Source organism: Anopheles coluzzii, chromosome 3 (assembly GCF_943734685.1).
Source record: "Anopheles coluzzii chromosome 3, AcolN3, whole genome shotgun sequence".
Lineage (NCBI taxonomy): Eukaryota > Metazoa > Arthropoda > Insecta > Diptera > Culicidae > Anopheles > Anopheles coluzzii.
This window is the reverse complement of record NC_064671.1, coordinates 61997639-62024117: the sequence shown is the minus strand read 5'-3', so window position 1 is coordinate 62024117 and position 26479 is coordinate 61997639. Positions and strand designations below refer to the sequence as shown.

Here is a 26479-nt window from a genome sequence, read left to right as displayed (position 1 = left end):
AAGAACTTATTACCCAGGCTGGATGGACGCAAGCCTTTAAAGTATGAATGCAAAAGTATTGAAAACCTCGCCCGGATTGGAACATAGAGAACTAAAAAAAAACATGAAATTTGTTTGTGAACATTCACATTTAATCGCGTAGCGAAAACGTTTACTTTTTTTTTTGCAGGGAGAGTCTTCCAAACACGCGGATGTGTGCCTTTGATGGAAACGGTTTATTGCGCGGATTCTAATTACACCTCGTAAAATGGTACCCGTTTTTCGGTCGCGATGTCGAGATGCCGCCGAGATGAAGCGTGCGAATTTGCGAATTGCGATGGCGAGAAATCACCCGATCGCGCACGAATCGCGCAGCTCATTCGCCTCCTCGAACACGAACCAATGTCCCAATGTCCAGCGTCATCCATCGGCGAGATTTAGTACTATTCAGAACCGCTGCATCTTTTGCTGTCAACCGAAGCTCTACGCAAGGTGGATGCAATCCGAGATCAGGTGAGGACAGATAGAGACGAAGACTAAGAAATCATGAATTTATTTGCTATTTTCACCTTTATTCCGCATCATCTACGAGACACACATGGACACACGAGGACAATTGCAGTAAGTATTGCCTGATTTTGTATCTCTGATGTTTGTTCAATAAAATGAATAAATACAAAAATGCACTTGCCTATAAGCAAGAAAGAAAATGTTTTCTGTTTGCTATACTTTTTGAAACCAACGGTGTGTAGCGGGTTTAAAATGACACCAAAGTCCCCCCAACTATGGCGACCCACCCAAGGTGGATTTAAAAATATCAGGTGGTGGACTCTAGTGCATTTTGACAATTCGTCACTTGCCGTAAGGTCCCCAGGATTCAAACTTTGTTTACATTAATTAAATTTGTTCATATAATTTATCTACCCCATTTTTTCGAATAAATATTCTTTAAAAATATATTTTGGACTTTGTGAGTTCTTATTTAACATTGAAACATACATTAAAGTGTGTTATTTTGTGTTATTCTGTGAATTTATTCTAGAATTCTTTGTGTTTTCGACATTTTTGATGATAAAAATTAAGAAATCATTATTTTTTTTTTCAATTTTTACATTAATTCCTCATTATCTACGAGCCGCATGGCCGCAATTTACTTGAGATTAGAACTCATGCTAGCATGATTTTAAATTTCGTGCATAAACAAATCATCAAATCTTTTGTTAATATATTACGTTTTTTCGATAAAATCAATAGACACACTAAAATGCACATAATAACAAAGAAATCTGTTATATTTGCTAAGCTTTGTGTGCGGAAACCAATGGTCAACGGTTCTAAAATGACGTAAAGTCCCTCAACTATGGCGACCCCCCAAAGGCCCTAATCCACCACCTGATATTTTTAATCCACCTTGGACCCACCACCGGGTAAAGGGCCTTTTCCAGCACCTGATATTTTGAATCCACCTTGGCAACGCACCCCATCCCGTGCTACAACGGGTTCAACAACTGTCATCGTTTTTTCCCGATTTACACTTTACACTTTCCGTGCTCAGATGCGCTTTCCGTGCTCAGATGCGCTTTCCGTGCGCGGCCGTGTAGCGGTGGAGTAATTGCGCGATGGGTGTTGTGGATCGTACGTACTGCTGCTGCCGCTGGAATTGTCGTAAGGATGGCTGCTACCGGTGGCATTCGGCCGTCATAGCAGCTGCTCATAGACACCGCTGTGCTGCTGCAGGATGCCCTGGTCCTGGTACGTCGACGCTGCCTTTCCCGCTGCTTGTGTGTTTGGTGGTGCATACTATCTCACCACCCGGTATCGTCACTCGCCTGATGGTGTTTCCCTTTTGTGTCCCGTAAACAGCCCATCCCAACATCGCCCTCACCGATTGAGATCACCCAGATTGAGGCTCCAGCGGTGGAAGTAGTAGGAGCACATTCTCCAAGCCGATTGGGATTTTCCAAGCCTGGTTCTCGGTGTACCATCCTTCTGATGTTCCGCTGGCCGATCCTGTAAGTAATCATTCGAACTTGTCAGTGTGGGATAATGAATATTTTGTTGTGGCAAACTTAGCTGTTGAAACCGTCGCCGTGAACGACCGCTCTCCCCCGCGTGCGGCAATCTCCAGGCTCCAGGTCAAACGTGAAGCTGAAACGTCTCCTTGCGTTTCACGTTGGCCGTCCACTGCAACTCAAGTGGGGGCCCGGCTGGCCCTACAATCTGATACTCGCTGCTAGGGTAACTTCAGCGTCAATGATGATCCTTCATCCAGAAATTGCGTGCGTGTCTCGCACTCGCTTGTTCAACGCTTGCACAACCCGGTACACGACACAGGAGAATCTCGATCGACAAGGCTTTGTTACGTGGTTTGCGGCACAGCTTCATCTGCGTTACAGTCTCAACACGTTCCATGGGAGACATGCGCTTCGCATCATTCTCTTAGCGTATGATCCGTGTTCGATCCAACGAAGGTAGGGAGTTTCAATTTGCGATGGCGAGAAACCCGATCGCGCACAAATCGCGCAACTCATTCGCCTCCTCGAACACGAACCATCTGAATTTAGCATCATCTATCGGCTCTGTTTTGCATTTCCCAATCAACTCTGGGGCTGTTTTGGACCCATAACCTTTCTCCATTTCGTGATTGTTCTGCAGTTTGTGGCAACCGTTCTTCCTTCCGTCAGTTCCGTGAATGCCTGTTTGGCACTTTCAATGAAGGCTTCTGTAATCCAATCTGTGATGATATGTAAGAAATAAAGCTGCTCGCTTTTGCAGAACAGTGATGGAATAGGACTGGACTATAAAGGCCCCGATAGAATGCCTCAGAGCAGTACGGTAAAGAGGAGCCAGAGACTTTCGAAGACACTATTTCTATTCGATACAATATTTTTGGAACAACCCAAGCTTTAAGGTTGTTTGGTGTGAAATATTTTACATTTCCCTGATATCCCGTTTTAGTTGTCCATTTTTGTAGGCCATTGATTCCGGACTGAAGTTCTTTCCTCTACATTCGGTTGCAGATTTGGACATCGCTACTAAACCGGGGTAAGAATGCTTCAGACAAACGGCGAGTAGCAGCAAATGAATTATCTCGATTATCTAAGCGTCGAAGGAGAAACGTTCTCTTTCGCTACACGCATCCAAATCCCGATGTAAATTGAAGTGTTCGATGGCTTTTTCCATCACGAATCACATACCAAAATTCGGTTAATTTTCCGGAGGCCGTTTTCAAATGACAGCCCGTGGCGCGTTCTGCAGAAGGACTTTGACTCCGATTTTGAGTAACGAGTGTTGGTCGTACCTACGCAAATGGTCGTACCAAATTTGGTCTACTAGCCGCGCCCTATCCAACGAGGGATAGCAATGGATCCGGGAAGGGGGGAAAAACATTCCCACACCTGTGTGTAAAACGGTGAAAATTTCACACAAAATCACGTTTTTTGACTGGAAGAGTTGACCTGAGTGGTTCCTAGGAGGACACGCTTGTGAGACAAAAGTTGCACAACTTGTACCGACGCGTCTGTCGCTGCCTGATATAGCTTTGTATTAGCTTCCGTTCGAAATCAATTTGACGTTTTTCCTTCCTGCACTATGGAACAGGGAGGGCGGGAGGAGGTGCAATACCCTACCGTCGGATAGTACTTGGCGAGAGCTTTCCATCGATGCCCCGCACGCACGCCCTTATATAAGCTCGCGTTCGAAAGCTATGCTCATGTACAGGTGGCCTATCAAAATTTGTGTTCGTGGATCGGCGTCGGCAGTGGAAAACATCCCCACAATGTACGTTTGAAGTTGATGCTGTCCGGCGAGAAAGAGTGGAAAATCGCAATCATTGCAAACTCGAAAATTAACTCGTTTTATATAGGCATTTGTACATTTCAATTTATTCCAATGCTATACGTGTATTTTTACATGGCCTCAATCTTACACTAAAATACAATAAATACATATTTATTTCCCTTCAACCCCCATAGCATCAAATGTACGTGTAGCTTCGTTGAGCAAACGCTTGGTGTCCCACTGACCGTCCTCTTTGGTTAGGCCGCTGGTGAGTCTGACAACACCAGAGGCCAACATCCAGTGGCGCCACGAGGAGGCAGAGGATCGGATTTGGCCACCGTCCCAGCATCGGGCTGTTCCTTCACGGCGCCTTATACTGGGGTGACTTACACGTCACTTTACGAAAGCTGGAACGAAGAGAGAGAGAGAGAGAGAAGAAAAGAAATTAGGTGCTGGTTTAGCAGCCAAACCGGTTCCAATCGAAATGCAAATCGTGCTGCATGGAATGTTGGCGCAGCAGATTCCGGAACATCCGCTTCAGCTCGGTATAGTCCGGCGCGTCGCAGAATTCCATCTGCAACGCGTACTCGGTCAACCGCTGAAACTCAGCCGGCAGTCCTCTACACAGCTCGCTGGGCGTAATGCACAACTTCAGAAGCAGTGCCTCGTCCGGATCAAATCGCTCCTCGGTACCATACCACGGTAGGCCACCGCGGAGCAAAAACACCAGCATGTAGGCGAGTGACAAAATGTCATCTCGCCTGCTCGGTGTATACTCCAGATGAGCGAACACTGGTGCAAACTCGATCGTTCCGGCGAACGGGAAAAACGCATCCTGCGCTATGTGTTCCCCCGTGCGTGGGTGCCGATACGGCTCGGCAAGACCGAAGTCGATCATGTGCAGCGTCTTGCGGGTCGTTCCGCGACCCAGCAGGACATTGTCCGGCTTCAGGTCGCGGTGAACGTACCCCAGCTCGTGGTATGTTTCCAGCCTGTCGAGCAGTTGCAGCGCTAGCTGCGAAACCGTCTTCAGACCGAAGCGTCCTCCGCACAAGTTCAGTAAGTCCTGCAGGGATGGCCCCAGGCGCTCCAAAACCAGCACGTCGCGTTTGCGATACGTACCGGTGTCGATGAGTCTGGGCCATCCACGGGCCTTCGGCAGCCGCGCATAGATCCGGCGCTCCGTGGCGAGCAGGAGCCGGTCCACCTCTTTGCTGGCCATTTTCATCACCACCGGCTGCTTGGAGCGGGCATGGCTGCCCACCAACACCGTGCCGCAGCCACCAGCATCGAATTCGCCTTCAATCCGATAGGTGGAGAGATTCACCACCATCAAGGACTCCGGCGAACTAGAATTGGGCGCACGTCCTTCTCTAATCGACATGTTCGATTCTCTTTGGCCACCTGCGAAATGTAACTGGAAGCAACAGCAGAATCAATTTTTCGCAAAAACACTCGAAAAAACCGTTAAAAGTGAGAGTGAGCGAAAACACGTCACCTTGCGTTTACTCGTAGTGAGGATATAACCTGATGCATAAGTGTGGTCTACATATATAGCCTTTGGTTGGGTGATGTTCACATGTGTACTACGATCGAAACAGCAACTTGACAGATTACGCATTTTCGGCTGGTAACCATCTAGTTACCTGTGGTGTGTGGGTTCTGGAAAACGCATCCAAGTGTTGTTACATTTCCAGGTCCGATTTTGGTTCATTTCGTCGTACCGGTGTCCTGGCCTGGCGTAGCCTGTGCGAGTTCTGTGCAGATCTGTTGTAATCTAGCAATCGTTGTAGATTGAACACAGTTCACAGTAGTCTATGAACGTAGTTAAGGATTAGTTAGTTGCAATAAAACCTTCAATCAGAACAGACGTCTTTAGGTTATGGGCGACAAGCACAAAGAAGTGGCGGTTCACGGAATACCGCAGTTTTCCGGAACAGGCTACGACACCTGGAAATTTCGAGTCGAAGTGTTTTTGAAAGCGTCGAAAGTATGGGACGCAGTGGTAAAGGACGTTCCATCAGTGGCCAGTGAAGTGACCAAGTTTGAGGAAATGGACGCGAAGGCAATGTCTCTACTGGTGAGCTTTATTTCTGACGAATACTTGGGATGTATTCGAGAAAAATCCACTACGAAGGAAATGTGGGAAGCACTAGAGAATACATTCGCCAAGAAATCCTCGGGAAGGCAAATGGTCTTAAGGAACCAGATCGCTCGTCTGAAGTTGAAGGAAGGGACATCGTTGCGCGCCCACCTTCAACAATTTGAGGATCTGGTTCGGCAGCTTCGGGTGGCCGGATCAAAACTTGAAGAAAGTGACGTCTGTTCGGCTTTGAGTTTAACGCTTCCGGAGTCCTATGATCCCCTGATGACGGCATTAGAAAACCTTCCTGAATCACAATTAACGTATGAATTAATGAAGACCCGGTTGCTAGGCGACGAATGCAAGCGCTTGGATAGAATCGAAAATTCTGAGGAGAAGCCTACTGCATTTGCTGGAAAAAATCGAAATAGGAACGGTTTTGAAAAATTCAACGGAAAATGTCACAACTGTGGAAAGAAAGGGCATATGAAAAAGGACTGTCGAATTAAAACGAAAGCCAACGTTGCCAGTGAATCAAGACAAGTTGTGTTCATGGCGGATGGAATCGGACGTAGGGTACAAACCGGTGATCAGCTTCAATTCCTGCTGGATTCAGGAGCTAGTGACCACATGGTAAATTCAAAAAAGTTTTTTACAACCGTGGAAAACTTGAAACAGCCAGTTTTCATCGATGTAGCGAAGAATGGGGAATCTCTCGTGGCCAAAGAAAGCGGCGTTATTAACGGAATGAGCAACCATGGCGTTCTGATGAGTGCTGAAAACGTTCTGTATGTGCCGACTTTAAGAGAAAACCTCATGTCTGTGAAAAAGCTAACGAAGGCTGGTGTGGATGTAATATTTCAAGAAACGCAAGTGATAATGAAAATCAATGGAAAAATAATTGCAACTGGAAAACAGCGAGGAAATCTGTACGCTATCGAATTGAAAATTGAACGGGCTAATGCAAGTATAGCAGAAGTGGAGTATGCTGATCTTTGGCACCGTCGTCTCGGTCACATCAGTGAAAGGGCCATGTCTACTATGATACGTGAAGACCTTGCTCTGGGTGTGCACTTCAAACCAGAAAAGCTCAAGTTTTGTGACGTGTGTGTCTTGGGTAGACACTGTCGGGAGCCGTTCAATGGTGCCAGAGACAGGGCAACCCGACCGTTGGAACGTATCCACTCTGACGTATGTGGACCGATCGACACGCCATCGTGGGAAGGTCATCGCTACTTCGTCTCGTTCATAGACGATCAGTCCCATTTTGCTGTGGTGTATTTGCTTCGAAAGAAATCGGAGGTCTTTGAAAAATTCAAAGAATTTTCAGCAATGGCGACTGCGATGTTTGGTACGAAAATTTCAAAACTCACTGTAGACCAGGGACGTGAGTATTTTTCGAATAATCAACAAAAGTACTACAAGGCGATGGGAATTCAGGTGGAGCCAACAGTAGCCTACTCACCGCAACAGAACGGGGTCGCGGAACGGTTCAACCGAACTCTTATCGAAAAGGTACGTACTATGTTAATTGGATCGAATGCGCCCAAGTCATTGTGGAGTGAAGCTGTGCTAGCAGCTGTGTTCATCTTAAATCGAAGTCCAACGTCTGCGATATCAAAGAACGTTACGCCTGCTGAACTATGGTATGGAAGAAAGCCAAGTCTGGAAAAGGCTCGTGTCTTTGGATGTCAAGCATTTGCATGGGTGCCGAATCAACAAAGAAAGAAGCTTGATGCAAAAAGTCGACAGTTATTCATGGTCGGATATGCACCAAACGGCTATCGGCTATGGGACAAGGATTCTAAACAAATCGTTATTGCTCGAGATGTGAAGTTTAACGAAACATATTTTCCATGGACGAATGATACACAAAATAACGGAAAATTAATTGTACCGCTAACCTACGAGCAAGAGGGGGAAGAAGTAATCGAGGAAGAAGTGATCGAGGATGCCGTTAATGTACATTCGGAAGAAGAAGATCCAGACGAGCAATATGGGGAAAACTCTTCAACTGAATCACTTGACTGCGATGGTGTCCAATCGTGTAATGATGATGAAGATGCAGCGGAAGCAGACGATACCGCGCTCCCTTCGCATCTAGATCTGGACTTGTCTTCCGGCCCTAGTGGCGAACAGTCTAGGAGGCGCAGCGAACGGGAGCGCCGATTTCCCGGTAAGTTCCTTGACTATATTACCGGATTCAGTGCTTGTGCTGTTGGCCCTCCGTTTTCTTCAGACGTTCCAGAAATGTATAACGACATTAATGCTCGTGAGGATCGTGACCGATGGTACCAAGCGGTACAAGATGAACTAAACTCCATGAAGGTCAACGATGTGTGGAAGTTGACGGTGTGTCCAGCCGGTGTGAAACCGCTAAAAACAAAGTGGGTGTTCCGGCTGAAGGAGGATGAAACCGGACAACAGGTCCGGTACAAGGCACGACTTGTAGTCAAAGGGTTTCTACAACGGCCCGGGATTGACTTTGAAGACACATTTGCACCCGTTGCTAGGCTGTCGACAGTTAGAGTAGTACTAGCTGTTGCCGTCCATCGTGGCTTACACGTACACCAAATGGACGTCAAAACGGCTTTCTTACACGGAGTGTTAAAGGAGGACCTGTACATGGAAGTGCCCCAAGGCGTGAGGGCTAGACCAGGCATCGTGTGCAAACTTAGAAAATCGCTTTATGGTCTAAAACAAGCTCCACGATGTTGGAATGACCGCTTCAACTCGTCATTATTGAAGTTTGGGTTCCGTAGATCAAACCGGGACTACTGTCTGTACGTTTCAACTGAAAAAGATGATGAAATTTATCTGGTGCTTTATGTCGACGATCTTCTGATTGTTGGACGAAATATTCGAACGATGGAGAGACTGAAACGGCGGCTCACAGATGAATTTGAAATGACCGATTGTGGGCAAACGAAGTTTTTCCTGGGAATGCGAATGGAGTACAACCGTAATCGTGGCGAACTGAAGCTGTCACAGGAGGCAGCTGCAAACAAAATTTTAGAAAAATTTGGAATGTCGGAATGTAATCCAGCGAAGACCCCGATGGAGAAAGGACTTCAGTTGAGTCGAAAAGGAAATCATACTGCACAGCCATATCGAGAGTCGCTAGGCAGTTTGATGTATCAAATGCTATGTGTGCGACCTGATTTGTGCTATCCCGTAGCTTACATGGGACGATTTCAACAATCACCAACGGCGATAAGCGTATCATGAGATACCTTAAAGGAACCGCTACTATGGGACTTCACTATAAGAAAAATCCAGGAAGTAGATCACTCGAAGGATATGTCGATGCTGACTGGGCGTCCGATGCAGAAGATCGCAAATCCGTAACTGGTTTCTTGTTTAAGGTATATGGTTCAACAGTATCTTGGGCAAGCCGGAAGCAGTCAACAGTCTCCTTGTCATCAAGTGAGTCTGAATATGTAGCGCTAAGTGCTGCTGTTTCCGAAGGAATCTGGTTGGCTGGTATTTTGGAAGATTTGCAATGCAAAACACCATCGGATCCAGTTATTATATACGAAGACAACCGTGGCTGTATTGGTCTGGCTAAGAATGCTGAATCCAAAAGGATAAAGCACTTGGATATTAAACATCATTTCATTAAAGACCATGTTGCTGCTGGTAATGTTAAGATTGAACCGATAAGTACTACTGAACAGCAAGCGGATATATTAACGAAAGCTTTGGATGCAAACCTATTTGAATATCTCAGAAGCAAAATTGGAGTCAGCGATTGAGAGGGGGTGTTGTAATCTAGCAATCGTTGTAGATTGAACACAGTTCACAGTAGTCTATGAACGTAGTTAAGGATTAGTTAGTTGCAATAAAACCTTCAATCAGAACAGACGTCTTTAAGATCCTGTGTCGCGTCCTGTGTGCTTCTTTTATTGGGTTTTTCTTTTCTACGGTTTTTTTTTTTTTTTTTTTTTTTGTACGGGTAAAAGTGATGGTTTTCTGGGACAGTGGCGCTCAGCCGCCACCGTGCGTCTCCATGAGAATGCGTCAAAGTGGTGGACGCTTTTATCTCCGAAACAGGATCAACATCAAAGCATCAACCGGCGGCAGAATTTAAAAAAGAACTTATTACCCAGGCTGGATGGACGCAAGCCTTTAAAGTATGAATGCAAAAGTATTGAAAACCTCGCCCGGATTGGAACATAGAGAACTAAAAAAAAACATGAAATTTTTTTGTGAACATTAACATTTAATCGCGTAGCGAAAACGTTTCCTTTTTTTTGCAGGGAGAGTCTTCCAAACACGCGGATGTGTGCCTTTGATGGAAACGGTTTATTGCGCGGATTCTAATTACACCTCGTAAAATGGTACCCGTTTTTCGGTCGCGATGTCGAGATGCCGCCGAGATGAAGCGTGCGAATTTGCGAATTGCGATGGCGAGAAATCACCCGATCGCGCACGAATCGCGCAGCTCATTCGCCTCCTCGAACACGAACCAATGTCCCAATGTCCAGCGTCATCTATCGGCGAGATTTAGTACTATTCAGAACCGCTGCATCTTTTACTGTCAACCGAAGCTCTACGCAAGGTGGATGCAATCCGAGATCAGGTGAGGACAGATAGAGACGAAGACTAAGAAATCATTAATTTATTTGCTATTTTCACCTTTATTCCGCATCATCTACGAGACACATGGACACACGAGGACAATTGCAGTAAGTATTGCCTGATTTTGTATCTCTGATGTTTGTTCAATAAAATGAATAAATACAAAAATGCACTTGCCTATAAGCAAGAAAGAAAATGTTTTCTGTTTGCTATACTTTTTGAAACCAACGGTGTGTAGCGGGTTTAAAATGACACCAAAGTCCCCCCAACTATGGCGACCCACCCAAGGTGGATTTAAAAATATCAGGTGGTGGACTCTAGTGCATTTTGACAATTCGTCACTTGCCGTAAGGTCCCCAGGATTCAAACTTTGTTTACATTAATTAAATTTGTTCATATAATTTATCTACCCCATTTTTTCGAATAAATATTCTTTAAAAATATATTTTGGACTTTGTGAGTTCTTATTTAACATTGAAACATACATTAAAGTGTGTTATTTTGTGTTATTCTGTGAATTTATTCTAGAATTCTTTGTGTTTTCGACATTTTTGATGATAAAAATTAAGAAATCATTATTTTTTTTTCAATTTTTACATTAATTCCTCATTATCTACGAGCCGCATGGCCGCAATTTACTTGAGATTAGAACTCATGCTAGCATGATTTTAAATTTCGTGCATAAACAAATCATCAAATCTTTTGTTAATATATTACGTTTTTTCGATAAAATCAATAGACACACTAAAATGCACATAATAACAAAGAAATCTGTTATATTTGCTAAGCTTTGTGTGCGGAAACCAATGGTCAACGGTTCTAAAATGACGTAAAGTCCCTCAACTATGGCGACCCCCCAAAGGCCCTAATCCACCACCTGATATTTTTAATCCACCTTGGACCCACCACCGGGTAAAGGGCCTTTTCCAGCACCTGATATTTTGAATCCACCTTGGCAACGCACCCCATCCCGTGCTACAACGGGTTCAACAACTGTCATCGTTTTTTCCCGATTTACACTTTACACTTTCCGTGCTCAGATGCGCTTTCCGTGCTCAGATGCGCTTTCCGTGCGCGGCCGTGTAGCGGTGGAGTAATTGCGCGATGGGTGTTGTGGATCGTACGTACTGCTGCTGCCGCTGGAATTGTCGTAAGGATGGCTGCTACCGGTGGCATTCGGCCGTCATAGCAGCTGCTCATAGACACCGCTGTGCTGCTGCAGGATGCCCTGGTCCTGGTACGTCGACGCTGCCTTTCCCGCTGCTTGTGTGTTTGGTGGTGCATACTATCTCACCACCCGGTATCGTCACTCGCCTGATGGTGTTTCCCTTTTGTGTCCCGTAAACAGCCCATCCCAACATCGCCCTCACCGATTGAGATCACCCAGATTGAGGCTCCAGCGGTGGAAGTAGTAGGAGCACATTCTCCAAGCCGATTGGGATTTTCCAAGCCTGGTTCTCGGTGTACCATCCTTCTGATGTTCCGCTGGCCGATCCTGTAAGTAATCATTCGAACTTGTCAGTGTGGGATAATGAATATTTTGTTGTGGCAAACTTAGCTGTTGAAACCGTCGCCGTGAACGACCGCTCTCCCCCGCGTGCGGCAATCTCCAGGCTCCAGGTCAAACGTGAAGCTGAAACGTCTCCTTGCGTTTCACGTTGGCCGTCCACTGCAACTCAAGTGGGGGCCCGGCTGGCCCTACAATCTGATACTCGCTGCTAGGGTAACTTCAGCGTCAATGATGATCCTTCATCCAGAAATTGCGTGCGTGTCTCGCACTCGCTTGTTCAACGCTTGCACAACCCGGTACACGACACAGGAGAATCTCGATCGACAAGGCTTTGTTACGTGGTTTGCGGCACAGCTTCATCTGCGTTACAGTCTCAACACGTTCCATGGGAGACATGCGCTTCGCATCATTCTCTTAGCGTATGATCCGTGTTCGATCCAACGAAGGTAGGGAGTTTCAATTTGCGATGGCGAGAAACCCGATCGCGCACAAATCGCGCAACTCATTCGCCTCCTCGAACACGAACCATCTGAATTTAGCATCATCTATCGGCTCTGTTTTGCATTTCCCAATCAACTCTGGGGCTGTTTTGGACCCATAACCTTTCTCCATTTCGTGATTGTTCTGCAGTTTGTGGCAACCGTTCTTCCTTCCGTCAGTTCCGTGAATGCCTGTTTGGCACTTTCAATGAAGGCTTCTGTAATCCAATCTGTGATGATATGTAAGAAATAAAGCTGCTCGCTTTTGCAGAACAGTGATGGAATAGGACTGGACTATAAAGGCCCCGATAGAATGCCTCAGAGCAGTACGGTAAAGAGGAGCCAGAGACTTTCGAAGACACTATTTCTATTCGATACAATATTTTTGGAACAACCCAAGCTTTAAGGTTGTTTGGTGTGAAATATTTTACATTTCCCTGATATCCCGTTTTAGTTGTCCATTTTTGTAGGCCATTGATTCCGGACTGAAGTTCTTTCCTCTACATTCGGTTGCAGATTTGGACATCGCTACTAAACCGGGGTAAGAATGCTTCAGACAAACGGCGAGTAGCAGCAAATGAATTATCTCGATTATCTAAGCGTCGAAGGAGAAACGTTCTCTTTCGCTACACGCATCCAAATCCCGATGTAAATTGAAGTGTTCGAAGGCTTTTTCCATCACGAATCACATACCAAAATTCGGTTAATTTTCCGGAGGCCGTTTTCAAATGACAGCCCGTGGCGCGTTCTGCAGAAGGACTTTGACTCCGATTTTGAGTAACGAGTGTTGGTCGTACCTACGCAAATGGTCGTACCAAATTTGGTCTACTAGCCGCGCCCTATCCAACGAGGGATAGCAATGGATCCGGGAAGGGGGGAAAAACATTCCCACACCTGTGTGTAAAACGGTGAAAATTTCACACAAAATCACGTTTTTTGACTGGAAGAGTTGACCTGAGTGGTTCCTAGGAGGACACGCTTGTGAGACAAAAGTTGCACAACTTGTACCGACGCGTCTGTCGCTGCCTGATATAGCTTTGTATTAGCTTCCGTTCGAAATCAATTTGACGTTTTTCCTTCCTGCAGTATGGAACAGGGAGGGCGGGAGGAGGTGCAATACCCCACCGTCGGATAGTACTTGGCGAGAGCTTTCCATCGATGCCCCGCACGCACGCCCTTATATAAGCTCGCGTTCGAAAGCTATGCTCATGTACAGGTGGCCTATCAAAATTTGTGTTCGTGGATCGGCGTCGGCAGTGGAAAACATCCCCACAATGTACGTTTGAAGTTGATGCTGTCCGGCGAGAAAGAGTGGAAAATCGCAATCATTGCAAACTCGAAAATTAACTCGTTTTATATAGGCATTTGTACATTTCAATTTATTCCAATGCTATACGTGTATTTTTACATGGCCTCAATCTTACACTAAAATACAATAAATACATATTTATTTCCCTTCAACCCCCATAGCATCAAATGTACGTGTAGCTTCGTTGAGCAAACGCTTGGTGTCCCACTGACCGTCCTCTTTGGTTAGGCCGCTGGTGAGTCTGACAACACCAGAGGCCAACATCCAGTGGCGCCACGAGGAGGCAGAGGATCGGATTTGGCCACCGTCCCAGCATCGGGCTGTTCCTTCACGGCGCCTTATACTGGGGTGACTTACACGTCACTTTACGAAAGCTGGAACGAAGAGAGAGAGAGAGAGAGAAGAAAAGAAATTAGGTGCTGGTTTAGCAGCCAAACCGGTTCCAATCGAAATGCAAATCGTGCTGCATGGAATGTTGGCGCAGCAGATTCCGGAACATCCGCTTCAGCTCGGTATAGTCCGGCGCGTCGCAGAATTCCATCTGCAACGCGTACTCGGTCAACCGCTGAAACTCAGCCGGCAGTCCTCTACACAGCTCGCTGGGCGTAATGCACAACTTCAGAAGCAGTGCCTCGTCCGGATCAAATCGCTCCTCGGTACCATACCACGGTAGGCCACCGCGGAGCAAAAACACCAGCATGTAGGCGAGTGACAAAATGTCATCTCGCCTGCTCGGTGTATACTCCAGATGAGCGAACACTGGTGCAAACTCGATCGTTCCGGCGAACGGGAAAAACGCATCCTGCGCTATGTGTTCCCCCGTGCGTGGGTGCCGATACGGCTCGGCAAGACCGAAGTCGATCATGTGCAGCGTCTTGCGGGTCGTTCCGCGACCCAGCAGGACATTGTCCGGCTTCAGGTCGCGGTGAACGTACCCCAGCTCGTGGTATGTTTCCAGCCTGTCGAGCAGTTGCAGCGCTAGCTGCGAAACCGTCTTCAGACCGAAGCGTCCTCCGCACAAGTTCAGTAAGTCCTGCAGGGATGGCCCCAGGCGCTCCAAAACCAGCACGTCGCGTTTGCGATACGTACCGGTGTCGATGAGTCTGGGCCATCCACGGGCCTTCGGCAGCCGCGCATAGATCCGGCGCTCCGTGGCGAGCAGGAGCCGGTCCACCTCTTTGCTGGCCATTTTCATCACCACCGGCTGCTTGGAGCGGGCATGGCTGCCCACCAACACCGTGCCGCAGCCACCAGCATCGAATTCGCCTTCAATCCGATAGGTGGAGAGATTCACCACCATCAAGGACTCCGGCGAACTAGAATTGGGCGCACGTCCTTCTCTAATCGACATGTTCGATTCTCTTTGGCCACCTGCGAAATGTAACTGGAAGCAACAGCAGAATCAATTTTTCGCAAAAACACTCGAAAAAACCGTTAAAAGTGAGAGCGAGCGAAAACACGTCACCTTGCGTTTACTCGTAGTGAGGATATAACCTGATGCATAAGTGTGGTCTACATATATAGCCTTTGGTTGGGTGATGTTCACATGTGTACTACGATCGAAACAGCAACTTGACAGATTACGCATTTTCGGCTGGTAACCATCTAGTTACCTGTGGTGTGTGGGTTCTGGAAAACGCATCCAAGTGTTGTTACATTTCCAGGTCCGATTTTGGTTCATTTCGTCGTACCGGTGTCCTGGCCTGGCGTAGCCTGTGCGAGTTCTGTGCAGATCCTGTGTCGCGTCCTGTGTGCTTCTTTTATTGGGTTTTTCTTTTCTACGGTTTTTTTTTTTTTTTTTTTTTTTTGTACGGGTAAAAGTGATGGTTTTCTGGGACAGTGGCGCTCAGCCGCCACCGTGCGTCTCCATGAGAATGCGTCAAAGTGGTGGACGCTTTTATCTCCGAAACAGGATCAACATCAAAGCATCAACCGGCGGCAGAATTTAAAAAAGAACTTATTACCCAGGCTGGATGGACGCAAGCCTTTAAAGTATGAATGCAAAAGTATTGAAAACCTCGCCCGGATTGGAACATAGAGAACTAAAAAAAAACATGAAATTTTTTTGTGAACATTAACATTTAATCGCGTAGCGAAAACGTTTCCTTTTTTTTGCAGGGAGAGTCTTCCAAACACGCGGATGTGTGCCTTTGATGGAAACGGTTTATTGCGCGGATTCTAATTACACCTCGTAAAATGGTACCCGTTTTTCGGTCGCGATGTCGAGATGCCGCCGAGATGAAGCGTGCGAATTTGCGAATTGCGATGGCGAGAAATCACCCGATCGCGCATGTTGTGGACGGAATCAAAGTTGCGCAACATTGTGCTCTGGGCCGCTCGCTACGTGCGACGGTTTTCAGACGCTAGAGCTGTCAACAACCACGTGCAGCTAAAGGGCGCAGCCATCGCGATCCTTCCGAGGACCGAGGTCGGGACGACGACCTCGGGGTGACCGTTGACATACACTTCACTGCAGGCCATCCGCGATAAGAGGTGCGAGCGCGAGCATTAGGGACTAGCGGGCGTATAGGTTTTTTGTATGTAAAGTTTTATTGCGTTGTACATCGTTATTGTAATATAGTGTTTTAAGTACTTTTTATCCTGGTGTTCGGATTGTTTATTTACGTGTTAAAGAACATAAAAGTGGCGACGAGGATGGGATTTTCCTCATCAGTGTGTAGAACCTGCGTTGTAAAAAAAAAAGAAAAAAAAACTGCTCCTTCTCTAACTGAAAAAAACGCGCAGTGCAGTGAAATTGTTTAATAATTAAAAAAAAAAAAACCTATTCAGTGAGTGTAAAAGAAAAAAAAGTATATAAAAAGGATCATCAGAACGTGTGTAGTAGGATAGCTAAGCTCAGTAGCTTGATTGAAAAGTTCGTGTACAGTTCGGTTTTATTTTTTTTTCTGTCGAGGACAATTTTTTTTTTTCTCTCTCTGCAAATAATTTATAAAATGAATACCAGTGGTGATGAAGAAAGGCGCTCTAGTGCGGGTTTTAATGTGCAACCGACGCACCAGCTACAAAATGGTTCTGGAGAACCATCAGTGCAGCAACCTCCATTACAAACGCCGCCATCGGTGTCGATGGATAGTTCGTCGATGATGCAGATCTTGAAATTAATGCAGCAACAAATGGCGCAGCAGCAGAACATTTTGGCGCAGTTAATGCAGCAGCAAGGGTCAGGTCAAAGTTCATCCACAACACCGGAACAAATCTTGGATTCGTTGTGCAGCCACATTAAAGAATTTAAATACGATGCTGAGGCTGGAACGACATTTGCCGCATGGTACAACCGCTATGAGGACCTGTTCGAAAGAGATGCTGCCCGGTTGAGCGACGAAGCAAAAGTGCGCCTTCTCATGCGCAAGCTAGGAACTCTTGAACATGACCGGTATGTAAATTTTATCTTGCCAAAGTTCTCACGAGATTTTTCATTACCAGAGACGGTCGCAAAGCTGACAGATTTGTTCGGAACTAAGGAGTCCCTGTTACATCGACGGTTCAAATGCTTAAATACGGTGAAGGGGAAGACGGAAGATTATCTAGCGTACGCATGTCGCGTCAACCGGGGTGTAGTCAACTTTGAGCTAGGCAAGTTGACGGAGGAACAGCTTAAATGCCTTGTATTTGTTTGCGGGTTGAAAGATGATAAGGATGTGGAAATTCGTCAAAGACTGTTAGTGCGGATCGAGGAACGTCCTGAAACCACCCTGGAGCATATTACAACCGAATGTCAACGCATTATCAACTTAAGACACGACAGCGCAATGATCGAAAGAGAGAACACCGAACAAGTCTATGCAGTGAAGCATAAGGAAACACAGTTCCAGCATTATCGAAGCAACCTGCCATACGATTCGAAACCCCCTAGCAGATCGTGCTGGCTATGTGGAGGACTACACTGGTCTCGAGACTGTACGTACCGTACTCACAAATGTGCCGATTGTGGAAGAATAGGCCACAAAGAAGGATTTTGCAAAACGTACAACAATTATCGTCGGAACTATAACCAAGCGAATTTCAATCGTCAGCAAGCAAATACTAGAACGGTCTCAGTCAATGTGCACAGCGTTCAGGAGAGAAGGAAGTATGTACCTCTCAGCATCAATGGCATTCACCTCCGGCTACAGCTCGACACCGCTTCTGACATATCAGTCATTGGCAAAAATACCTGGAAACTAATCGGAGCACCCCCCCTTTCCCCGCCAACAGTCGATGCCAAAACAGCATCGGGAGCAGTGTTGCATATAATCGGCGAATTCAGTGCCAACATCACCATCAAAGAAGAGCAGCGTGTCGAGACGGTTTATGTTTCGCAAGCGGACTTGAAGCTGTTGGGAACCGACCTAATCGAGGCCTTTTCCTTATGGTCAGTGCCTGTTGACCAGATATGCAACGCCATTCAATCATCAACGAATAAGGAGCTACGACTACGTTATCCCAAGCTGTTTGGAGAGGGCATGGGCCTATGTACAAAGGGAAACGTTACTCTGCAGCTGAAAGAAAAGTGTCGTCCAGTTTTCTGCCCTAAACGTCCAGTTGCGTACGCTATGCTGGATGCAGTCGACAAGGAACTGGACCGGCTGGAGAAGCTAGGAGTCATCACACCGGTCGATTTCTCTGACTGGGCCGCACCAATTGTCGTCGTGCGGAAAGCAAACGGTCAGATAAGGATCTGCGGAGATTACTCGACCGGTCTCAATGGAGCCTTGCACCCCCAGGAGTACCCGCTTCCACTACCAGCAGATATTTTCGCCAGGCTAGGTAATTGCACTCATTTTACACAAATAGATTTATCGGATGCTTTCCTTCAGGTCGAAATTGCTGAGCAGAGTCGGAAGTTTCTAACCATCAACACGCATAAAGGGCTTTACTCCTACAACCGACTACCACCGGGCATCAAGGTAGCTCCTGCGGCTTTTCAACAGTTGATGGACAAAATGCTCATTGGATTGCGGGGAGTTTCCAGTTACATGGATGATATCATTATCGGAGGTAGGAATCAGAAAGAACATGATGATATTTTAAATGAAACGCTCGCTAGAATTCAAGATTATGGTTTCACAATTCGCGTAGAAAAATGTTTTTTTAATGAGAAGCAAATACGGTATCTAGGGCACATAATCGATAATCAAGGCATCAGACCAGATCCGGAAAAAGTTAAAGCTATAACCAATTTGCCAGCACCATCAGATGTCAGTGAAGTAAGGTCATTCCTCGGAGCAATCAATTATTATGGGCGCTTTATTCCAAATCTACGAAATTTGCGGTACCCACTGGATGCACTACTAAAAGAAGGGAGAGAATTTGCGTGGACTGCAGAATGCCAGAAAGTTTTTGAAAAATTCAAGTCAGTATTGTCTTCAAACCTATTATTAACCCACTATGATCCGCGACTTGAGATAGTGGTATCAGCTGATGCGTCTTCCGTTGGTCTGGGAGCAACTCTAAGTCACAAATTTTCTGATGGCAGTATGAAGGTTGTACAACATGCATCACGATCTCTTACAAAAGCCGAGCAAAGATACAGTCAAATCGACCGGGAAGGGCTAGCTATCATTTTCGCAGTGACCAAATTTCATAAGATGATATTTGGTCGGCATTTCCGTCTTCAGACAGATCACAGGCCTCTGCTAAGAATATTTGGAAACAAGAAAGGTATTCCTGTTTACACTGCAAACAGGTTACAGCGTTTTGCCCTTACGCTTTTAATGTACGATTTTGAAATCGAATATGTAACCACGGAGAAATTTGGAAATGCCGACATCCTATCAAGATTGATAAGCGAGCACAGCAAGCCAGATGAAGACTATATAATCGCCAATTTGGAGCTAGAGAAGGATGTAAAATCAGTAGTCATCAGCAACATCTCATCCCTACCAATCAATTTTACGGAAGTAGCCAAACAAACGGGAAAAGATTCAATTTTATCAAAGGTACTACATTTTACACAAAACGGTTGGCCACATAATACTATTTATACAGGAGAATTAGCAAGTTTTTATGCAAGAAGGGAAGCGTTATCAGCAGTGGATGAGTGTTTATTATTTGGCGAGAGAGTCATAATTCCAAACAGCCTTCAGGAACGATGCCTCCGACAGTTCCATCGTGGCCATCCTGGCATTCAAAGAATGAAATCGTTAGCTCGTAGCTACGTATATTGGCCATCCATCGATAAAGACATAAGCGAATGCGTAGCCTCTTGTGAGAGGTGTCAAGCTGTTTCAAAGTCACCTGCTCATTCAGCTCCTGTTCCTTGGCCTAAACCTTCATCACCATGGCAGCGTGTGCATATCGATTACGCTGGCCCTCTGGAAGGGGACTATTTTTTAATTGTCGTGGATGCATACTCAAAATGGCCAGAGATTGTAAAAACATCAAGCATTACGGCATCGGCGACTATAGCAATTCTACGAGGAATATTTTCACGTTTTGGAAATCCAGTCACGCTTGTAAGTGACAATGGCACGCAGTTTACTAGCGAGATTTTTGCTGATTTTTGCGCTCACAATGGCATAGAACATCTGAGAACAGCACCATTTCATCCTCAGTCAAATGGCCAGGCTGAGAGGTTTGTAGACACGTTCAAGAGATCGATGAAAAAGATTAGTGCAGAAGATACATCACTTCCGGAGGCATTGGACATATTTTTACAAACCTATCGATCGACTCCAAATCCGTCCACAGAAGAAAAGAAATCACCAGCTGAGCTCATGTTAGGTCGTAAAATGCGAACAACTTTGGATCTGCTTCGTCCTACCTTAAATCCATTTAAACACAGTGTACCTGAGAAGGTGAGAGAGTTGTCCTGCGGAGATTTAGTGTACGTCAAGACATACAGCAGAAACATTTGGAAATGGGAGCCAGCAGTCATAACCGGAAGATGTGGCAACGTTATGTATGAAGTTGTAACCGGTGATCAACGTACACTTCGAAGGCATGTAAATCAAATGCGTAGGCGTAACGGAAATCGTCATCAGCAGAGCCGCTCTTCGAAACCCTTAGCTCTGGATGTATTTCTGGATTCATGGAATGTAATGCACGAGCCACCACCGTTGCTTGACGATCAGTGCACTCCATCACCTGTTCAGGCGCCACCGTTATCGTTATCATTGGCTCCAACAACGTCTCTTCCATCACCGAGTTGTTTGTCACCATCGTCATCGTCGACTCCACCATCGTCTACAATACCGCCTGAGTCTGCTATCACATCGTCTGCGTCCTCGCCATCGTCATCGTCCAATTCGGGTTCAGTCTACACTTCCTGTTCACCTACATCACCTGAAGAGTCTCCAACAGATGAACTAGATGACCACAAGGAAGAAGAACAGCTGGTACAAGTACCACGTAGGTCTTCTAGAAATATAAGACCCTCACGTTGGTTGGACCAGTACCAGCTATATTAACAGGGGGAGATGTTGTGGACGGAATCAAAGTTGCGCAACATTGTGCTCTGGGCCGCTCGCTACGTGCGACGGTTTTCAGACGCTAGAGCTGTCAACAACCACGTGCAGCTAAAGGGCGCAGCCATCGCGATCCTTCCGAGGACCGAGGTCGGGACGACGACCTCGGGGTGACCGTTGACATACACTTCACTGCAGGCCATCCGCGATAAGAGGTGCGAGCGCGAGCATTAGGGACTAGCGGGCGTATAGGTTTTTTGTATGTAAAGTTTTATTGCGTTGTACATCGTTATTGTAATATAGTGTTTTAAGTACTTTTTATCCTGGTGTTCGGATTGTTTATTTACGTGTTAAAGAACATAAAAGCGCACGAATCGCGCAGCTCATTCGCCTCCTCGAACACAAACCAATGTCCCAATGTCCAGCGTCATCTATCGGCGAGATTTAGTACTATTCAGAACCGCTGCATCTTTTACTGTCAACCGAAGCTCTACGCAAGGTGGATGCAATCCGAGATCAGGTGAGGACAGATAGAGACGAAGACTAAGAAATCATTAATTTATTTGCTATTTTCACCTTTATTCCGCATCATCTACGAGACACATGGACACGCGAGGACAATTGCAGTAAGTGTTGCCTGATTTTGTATCTCTGATGTTTGTTCAATAAAATGAATAAATACAAAAATGCACTTGCCTATAAGCAAGAAAGAAAGTTTTCTGTTTGCTATACTTTTTGAAACCAACGGTGTGTAGCGGGTTTAAAATGACACCAAAGTCCCCCCAACTATGGCGACCCACCCAAGGTGGATTTAAAAATATCAGGTGGTGGACTCTAGTGCATTTTGACAATTCGTCACTTGCCGTAAGGTCCCCAGGATTCTAGCTTTGTTTACATTAATTAAATTTGTTCATATAATTTATCTACCCCATTTTTTCGAATAAATATTCTTTAAAAATATATTTTGGACTTTGTGAGTTCTTATTTAACATTGAAACATACATTAAAGTGTGTTATTTTGTGTTATTCTGTGAATTTATTCTAGAATTCTTTGTGTTTTCGACATTTTTGATGATAAAAATTAAGAAATCATTATTTTTTTTTCAATTTTTACATTAATTCCTCATTATCTACGAGCCGCATGGCCGCAATTTACTTGAGATTAGAACTCATGCTAGCATGATTTTAAATTTCGTGCATAAACAAATCATCAAATCTTTTGTTAATATATTACGTTTTTTCGATAAAATCAATAGACACACTAAAATGCACATAATAACAAAGAAATCTGTTATATTTGCTAAGCTTTGTGTGCGGAAACCAATGGTCAACGGTTCTAAAATGACGTAAAGTCCCTCAACTATGGCGACCCCCCAAAGGCCCTAATCCACCACCTGATATTTTTAATCCACCTTGGACCCACCACCGGGTAAAGGGCCTTTTCCAGCACCTGATATTTTGAATCCACCTTGGCAACGCACCCCATCCCGTGCTACAACGGGTTCAACAACTGTCATCGTTTTTTCCCGATTTACACTTTACACTTTCCGTGCTCAGATGCGCTTTCCGTGCTCAGATGCGCTTTCCGTGCGCGGCCGTGTAGCGGTGGAGTAATTGCGCGATGGGTGTTGTGGATCGTACGTACTGCTGCTGCCGCTGGAATTGTCGTAAGGATGGCTGCTACCGGTGGCATTCGGCCGTCATAGCAGCTGCTCATAGACACCGCTGTGCTGCTGCAGGATGCCCTGGTCCTGGTACGTCGACGCTGCCTTTCCCGCTGCTTGTGTGTTTGGTGGTGCATACTATCTCACCACCCGGTATCGTCACTCGCCTGATGGTGTTTCCCTTTTGTGTCCCGTAAACAGCCCATCCCAACATCGCCCTCACCGATTGAGATCACCCAGATTGAGGCTCCAGCGGTGGAAGTAGTAGGAGCACATTCTCCAAGCCGATTGGGATTTTCCAAGCCTGGTTCTCGGTGTACCATCCTTCTGATGTTCCGCTGGCCGATCCTGTAAGTAATCATTCGAACTTGTCAGTGTGGGATAATGAATATTTTGTTGTGGCAAACTTAGCTGTTGAAACCGTCGCCGTGAACGACCGCTCTCCCCCGCGTGCGGCAATCTCCAGGCTCCAGGTCAAACGTGAAGCTGAAACGTCTCCTTGCGTTTCACGTTGGCCGTCCACTGCAACTCAAGTGGGGGCCCGGCTGGCCCTTCAATCTGATACTCGCTGCTAGGGTAACTTCAGCGTCAATGATGATCCTTCATCCAGAAATTGCGTGCGTGTCTCGCACTCGCTTGTTCAACGCTTGCACAACCCGGTACACGACACAGGAGAATCTCGATCGACAAGGCTTTGTTACGTGGTTTGCGGCACAGCTTCATCTGCGTTACAGTCTCAACACGTTCCATGGGAGACATGCGCTTCGCATCATTCTCTTAGCGTATGATCCGTGTTCGATCCAACGAAGGTAGGGAGTTTCAATTTGCGATGGCGAGAAACCCGATCGCGCACAAATCGCGCAACTCATTCGCCTCCTCGAACACGAACCATCTGAATTTAGCATCATCTATCGGCTCTGTTTTGCATTTCCCAATCAACTCTGGGGCTGTTTTGGACCCATAACCTTTCTCCATTTCGTGATTGTTCTGCAGTTTGTGGCAACCGTTCTTCCTTCCGTCAGTTCCGTGAATGCCTGTTTGGCACTTTCAATGAAGGCTTCTGTAATCCAATCTGTGATGATATGTAAGAAATAAAGCTGCTCGCTTTTGCAGAACAGTGATGGAATAGGACTGGACTATAAAGGCCCCGATAGAATGCCTCAGAGCAGTACGGTAAAGAGGAGCCAGAGACTTTCGAAGACACTATTTCTATTCGATACAATATTTTTGGAACAACCCAAGCTTTAAGGTTGTTTGGTGTGAAATATTTTACATTTCCCTGATATCCCGTTTTAGTTGTCCATTTTTGTAGGCCATTGATTCCGGACTGAAGTTCTTTCCTCTACATTCGGTTGCAGATTTGGACATCGCTACTAAACCGGGGTAAGAATGCTTCAGACAAACGGCGAGTAGCAGCAAATGAATTATCTCGATTATCTAAGCGTCGAAGGAGAAACGTTCTCTTTCGCTACACGCATCCAAATCCCGATGTAAATTGAAGTGTTCGATGGCTTTTTCCATCACGAATCACATACCAAAATTCGGTTAATTTTCCGGAGGCCGTTTTCAAATGACAGCCCGTGGCGCGTTCTGCAGAAGGACTTTGACTCCGATTTTGAGTAACGAGTGTTGGTCGTACCTACGCAAATGGTCGTACCAAATTTGGTCTACTAGCCGCGCCCTATCCAACGAGGGATAGCAATGGATCCGGGAAGGGGGGAAAAACATTCCCACACCTGTGTGTAAAACGGTGAAAATTTCACACAAAATCACGTTTTTTGACTGGAAGAGTTGACCTGAGTGGTTCCTAGGAGGACACGCTTGTGAGACAAAAGTTGCACAACTTGTACCGACGCGTCTGTCGCTGCCTGATATAGCTTTGTATTAGCTTCCGTTCGAAATCAATTTGACGTTTTTCCTTCCTGCACTATGGAACAGGGAGGGCGGGAGGAGGTGCAATACCCTACCGTCGGATAGTACTTGGCGAGAGCTTTCCATCGATGCCCCGCACGCACGCCCTTATATAAGCTCGCGTTCGAAAGCTATGCTCATGTACAGGTGGCCTATCAAAATTTGTGTTCGTGGATCGGCGTCGGCAGTGGAAAACATCCCCACAATGTACGTTTGAAGTTGATGCTGTCCGGCGAGAAAGAGTGGAAAATCGCAATCATTGCAAACTCGAAAATTAACTCGTTTTATATAGGCATTTGTACATTTCAATTTATTCCAATGCTATACGTGTATTTTTACATGGCCTCAATCTTACACTAAAATACAATAAATACATATTTATTTCCCTTCAACCCCCATAGCATCAAATGTACGTGTAGCTTCGTTGAGCAAACGCTTGGTGTCCCACTGACCGTCCTCTTTGGTTAGGCCGCTGGTGAGTCTGACAACACCAGAGGCCAACATCCAGTGGCGCCACGAGGAGGCAGAGGATCGGATTTGGCCACCGTCCCAGCATCGGGCTGTTCCTTCACGGCGCCTTATACTGGGGTGACTTACACGTCACTTTACGAAAGCTGGAACGAAGAGAGAGAGAGAGAGAGAAGAAAAGAAATTAGGTGCTGGTTTAGCAGCCAAACCGGTTCCAATCGAAATGCAAATCGTGCTGCATGGAATGTTGGCGCAGCAGATTCCGGAACATCCGCTTCAGCTCGGTATAGTCCGGCGCGTCGCAGAATTCCATCTGCAACGCGTACTCGGTCAACCGCTGAAACTCAGCCGGCAGTCCTCTACACAGCTCGCTGGGCGTAATGCACAACTTCAGAAGCAGTGCCTCGTCCGGATCAAATCGCTCCTCGGTACCATACCACGGTAGGCCACCGCGGAGCAAAAACACCAGCATGTAGGCGAGTGACAAAATGTCATCTCGCCTGCTCGGTGTATACTCCAGATGAGCGAACACTGGTGCAAACTCGATCGTTCCGGCGAACGGGAAAAACGCATCCTGCGCTATGTGTTCCCCCGTGCGTGGGTGCCGATACGGCTCGGCAAGACCGAAGTCGATCATGTGCAGCGTCTTGCGGGTCGTTCCGCGACCCAGCAGGACATTGTCCGGCTTCAGGTCGCGGTGAACGTACCCCAGCTCGTGGTATGTTTCCAGCCTGTCGAGCAGTTGCAGCGCTAGCTGCGAAACCGTCTTCAGACCGAAGCGTCCTCCGCACAAGTTCAGTAAGTCCTGCAGGGATGGCCCCAGGCGCTCCAAAACCAGCACGTCGCGTTTGCGATACGTACCGGTGTCGATGAGTCTGGGCCATCCACGGGCCTTCGGCAGCCGCGCATAGATCCGGCGCTCCGTGGCGAGCAGGAGCCGGTCCACCTCTTTGCTGGCCATTTTCATCACCACCGGCTGCTTGGAGCGGGCATGGCTGCCCACCAACACCGTGCCGCAGCCACCAGCATCGAATTCGCCTTCAATCCGATAGGTGGAGAGATTCACCACCATCAAGGACTCCGGCGAACTAGAATTGGGCGCACGTCCTTCTCTAATCGACATGTTCGATTCTCTTTGGCCACCTGCGAAATGTAACTGGAAGCAACAGCAGAATCAATTTTTCGCAAAAACACTCGAAAAAACCGTTAAAAGTGAGAGTGAGCGAAAACACGTCACCTTGCGTTTACTCGTAGTGAGGATATAACCTGATGCATAAGTGTGGTCTACATATATAGCCTTTGGTTGGGT

The 26479-nt window shown here is 46.4% G+C and overlaps 4 protein-coding genes across 4 annotated transcripts; 1 reads left to right on the top strand and 3 right to left on the bottom strand.

Moving 5' to 3' along the window:
* The first annotated feature begins 1911 nt into the window (after nucleotides 1-1911).
* Nucleotides 1912-21448, top strand: LOC120959091 (uncharacterized protein K02A2.6-like). The gene is made up of 2 exons (XM_040382259.2): nucleotides 1912-1991; nucleotides 15815-21448. Exon 2 carries the CDS (start codon nucleotides 16676-16678, stop codon nucleotides 21128-21130), a length of 4455 nt encoding a protein of 1484 aa, XP_040238193.2. The 5' UTR covers nucleotides 1912-1991; nucleotides 15815-16675; the 3' UTR covers nucleotides 21131-21448.
* Nucleotides 4217-5143, bottom strand: LOC125907340 (casein kinase I-like). The gene has a single exon (XM_049608962.1). The coding sequence runs from the start codon at nucleotides 5141-5143 to the stop codon at nucleotides 4217-4219; it is 927 nt and encodes a 308-aa protein (XP_049464919.1).
* On the bottom strand, nucleotides 14146-15072 carry LOC125907339 (casein kinase I-like). Its single transcript, XM_049608961.1, has one exon. The coding sequence runs from the start codon at nucleotides 15070-15072 to the stop codon at nucleotides 14146-14148; it is 927 nt and encodes a 308-aa protein (XP_049464918.1).
* A 3918-nt stretch (nucleotides 21449-25366) lies between the features above and the next one.
* On the bottom strand, nucleotides 25367-26293 carry LOC125907338 (casein kinase I-like). The gene has a single exon (XM_049608960.1). It carries the CDS (start codon nucleotides 26291-26293, stop codon nucleotides 25367-25369), a length of 927 nt encoding a protein of 308 aa, XP_049464917.1.
* Nucleotides 26294-26479: the final 186 nt, after the last annotated feature.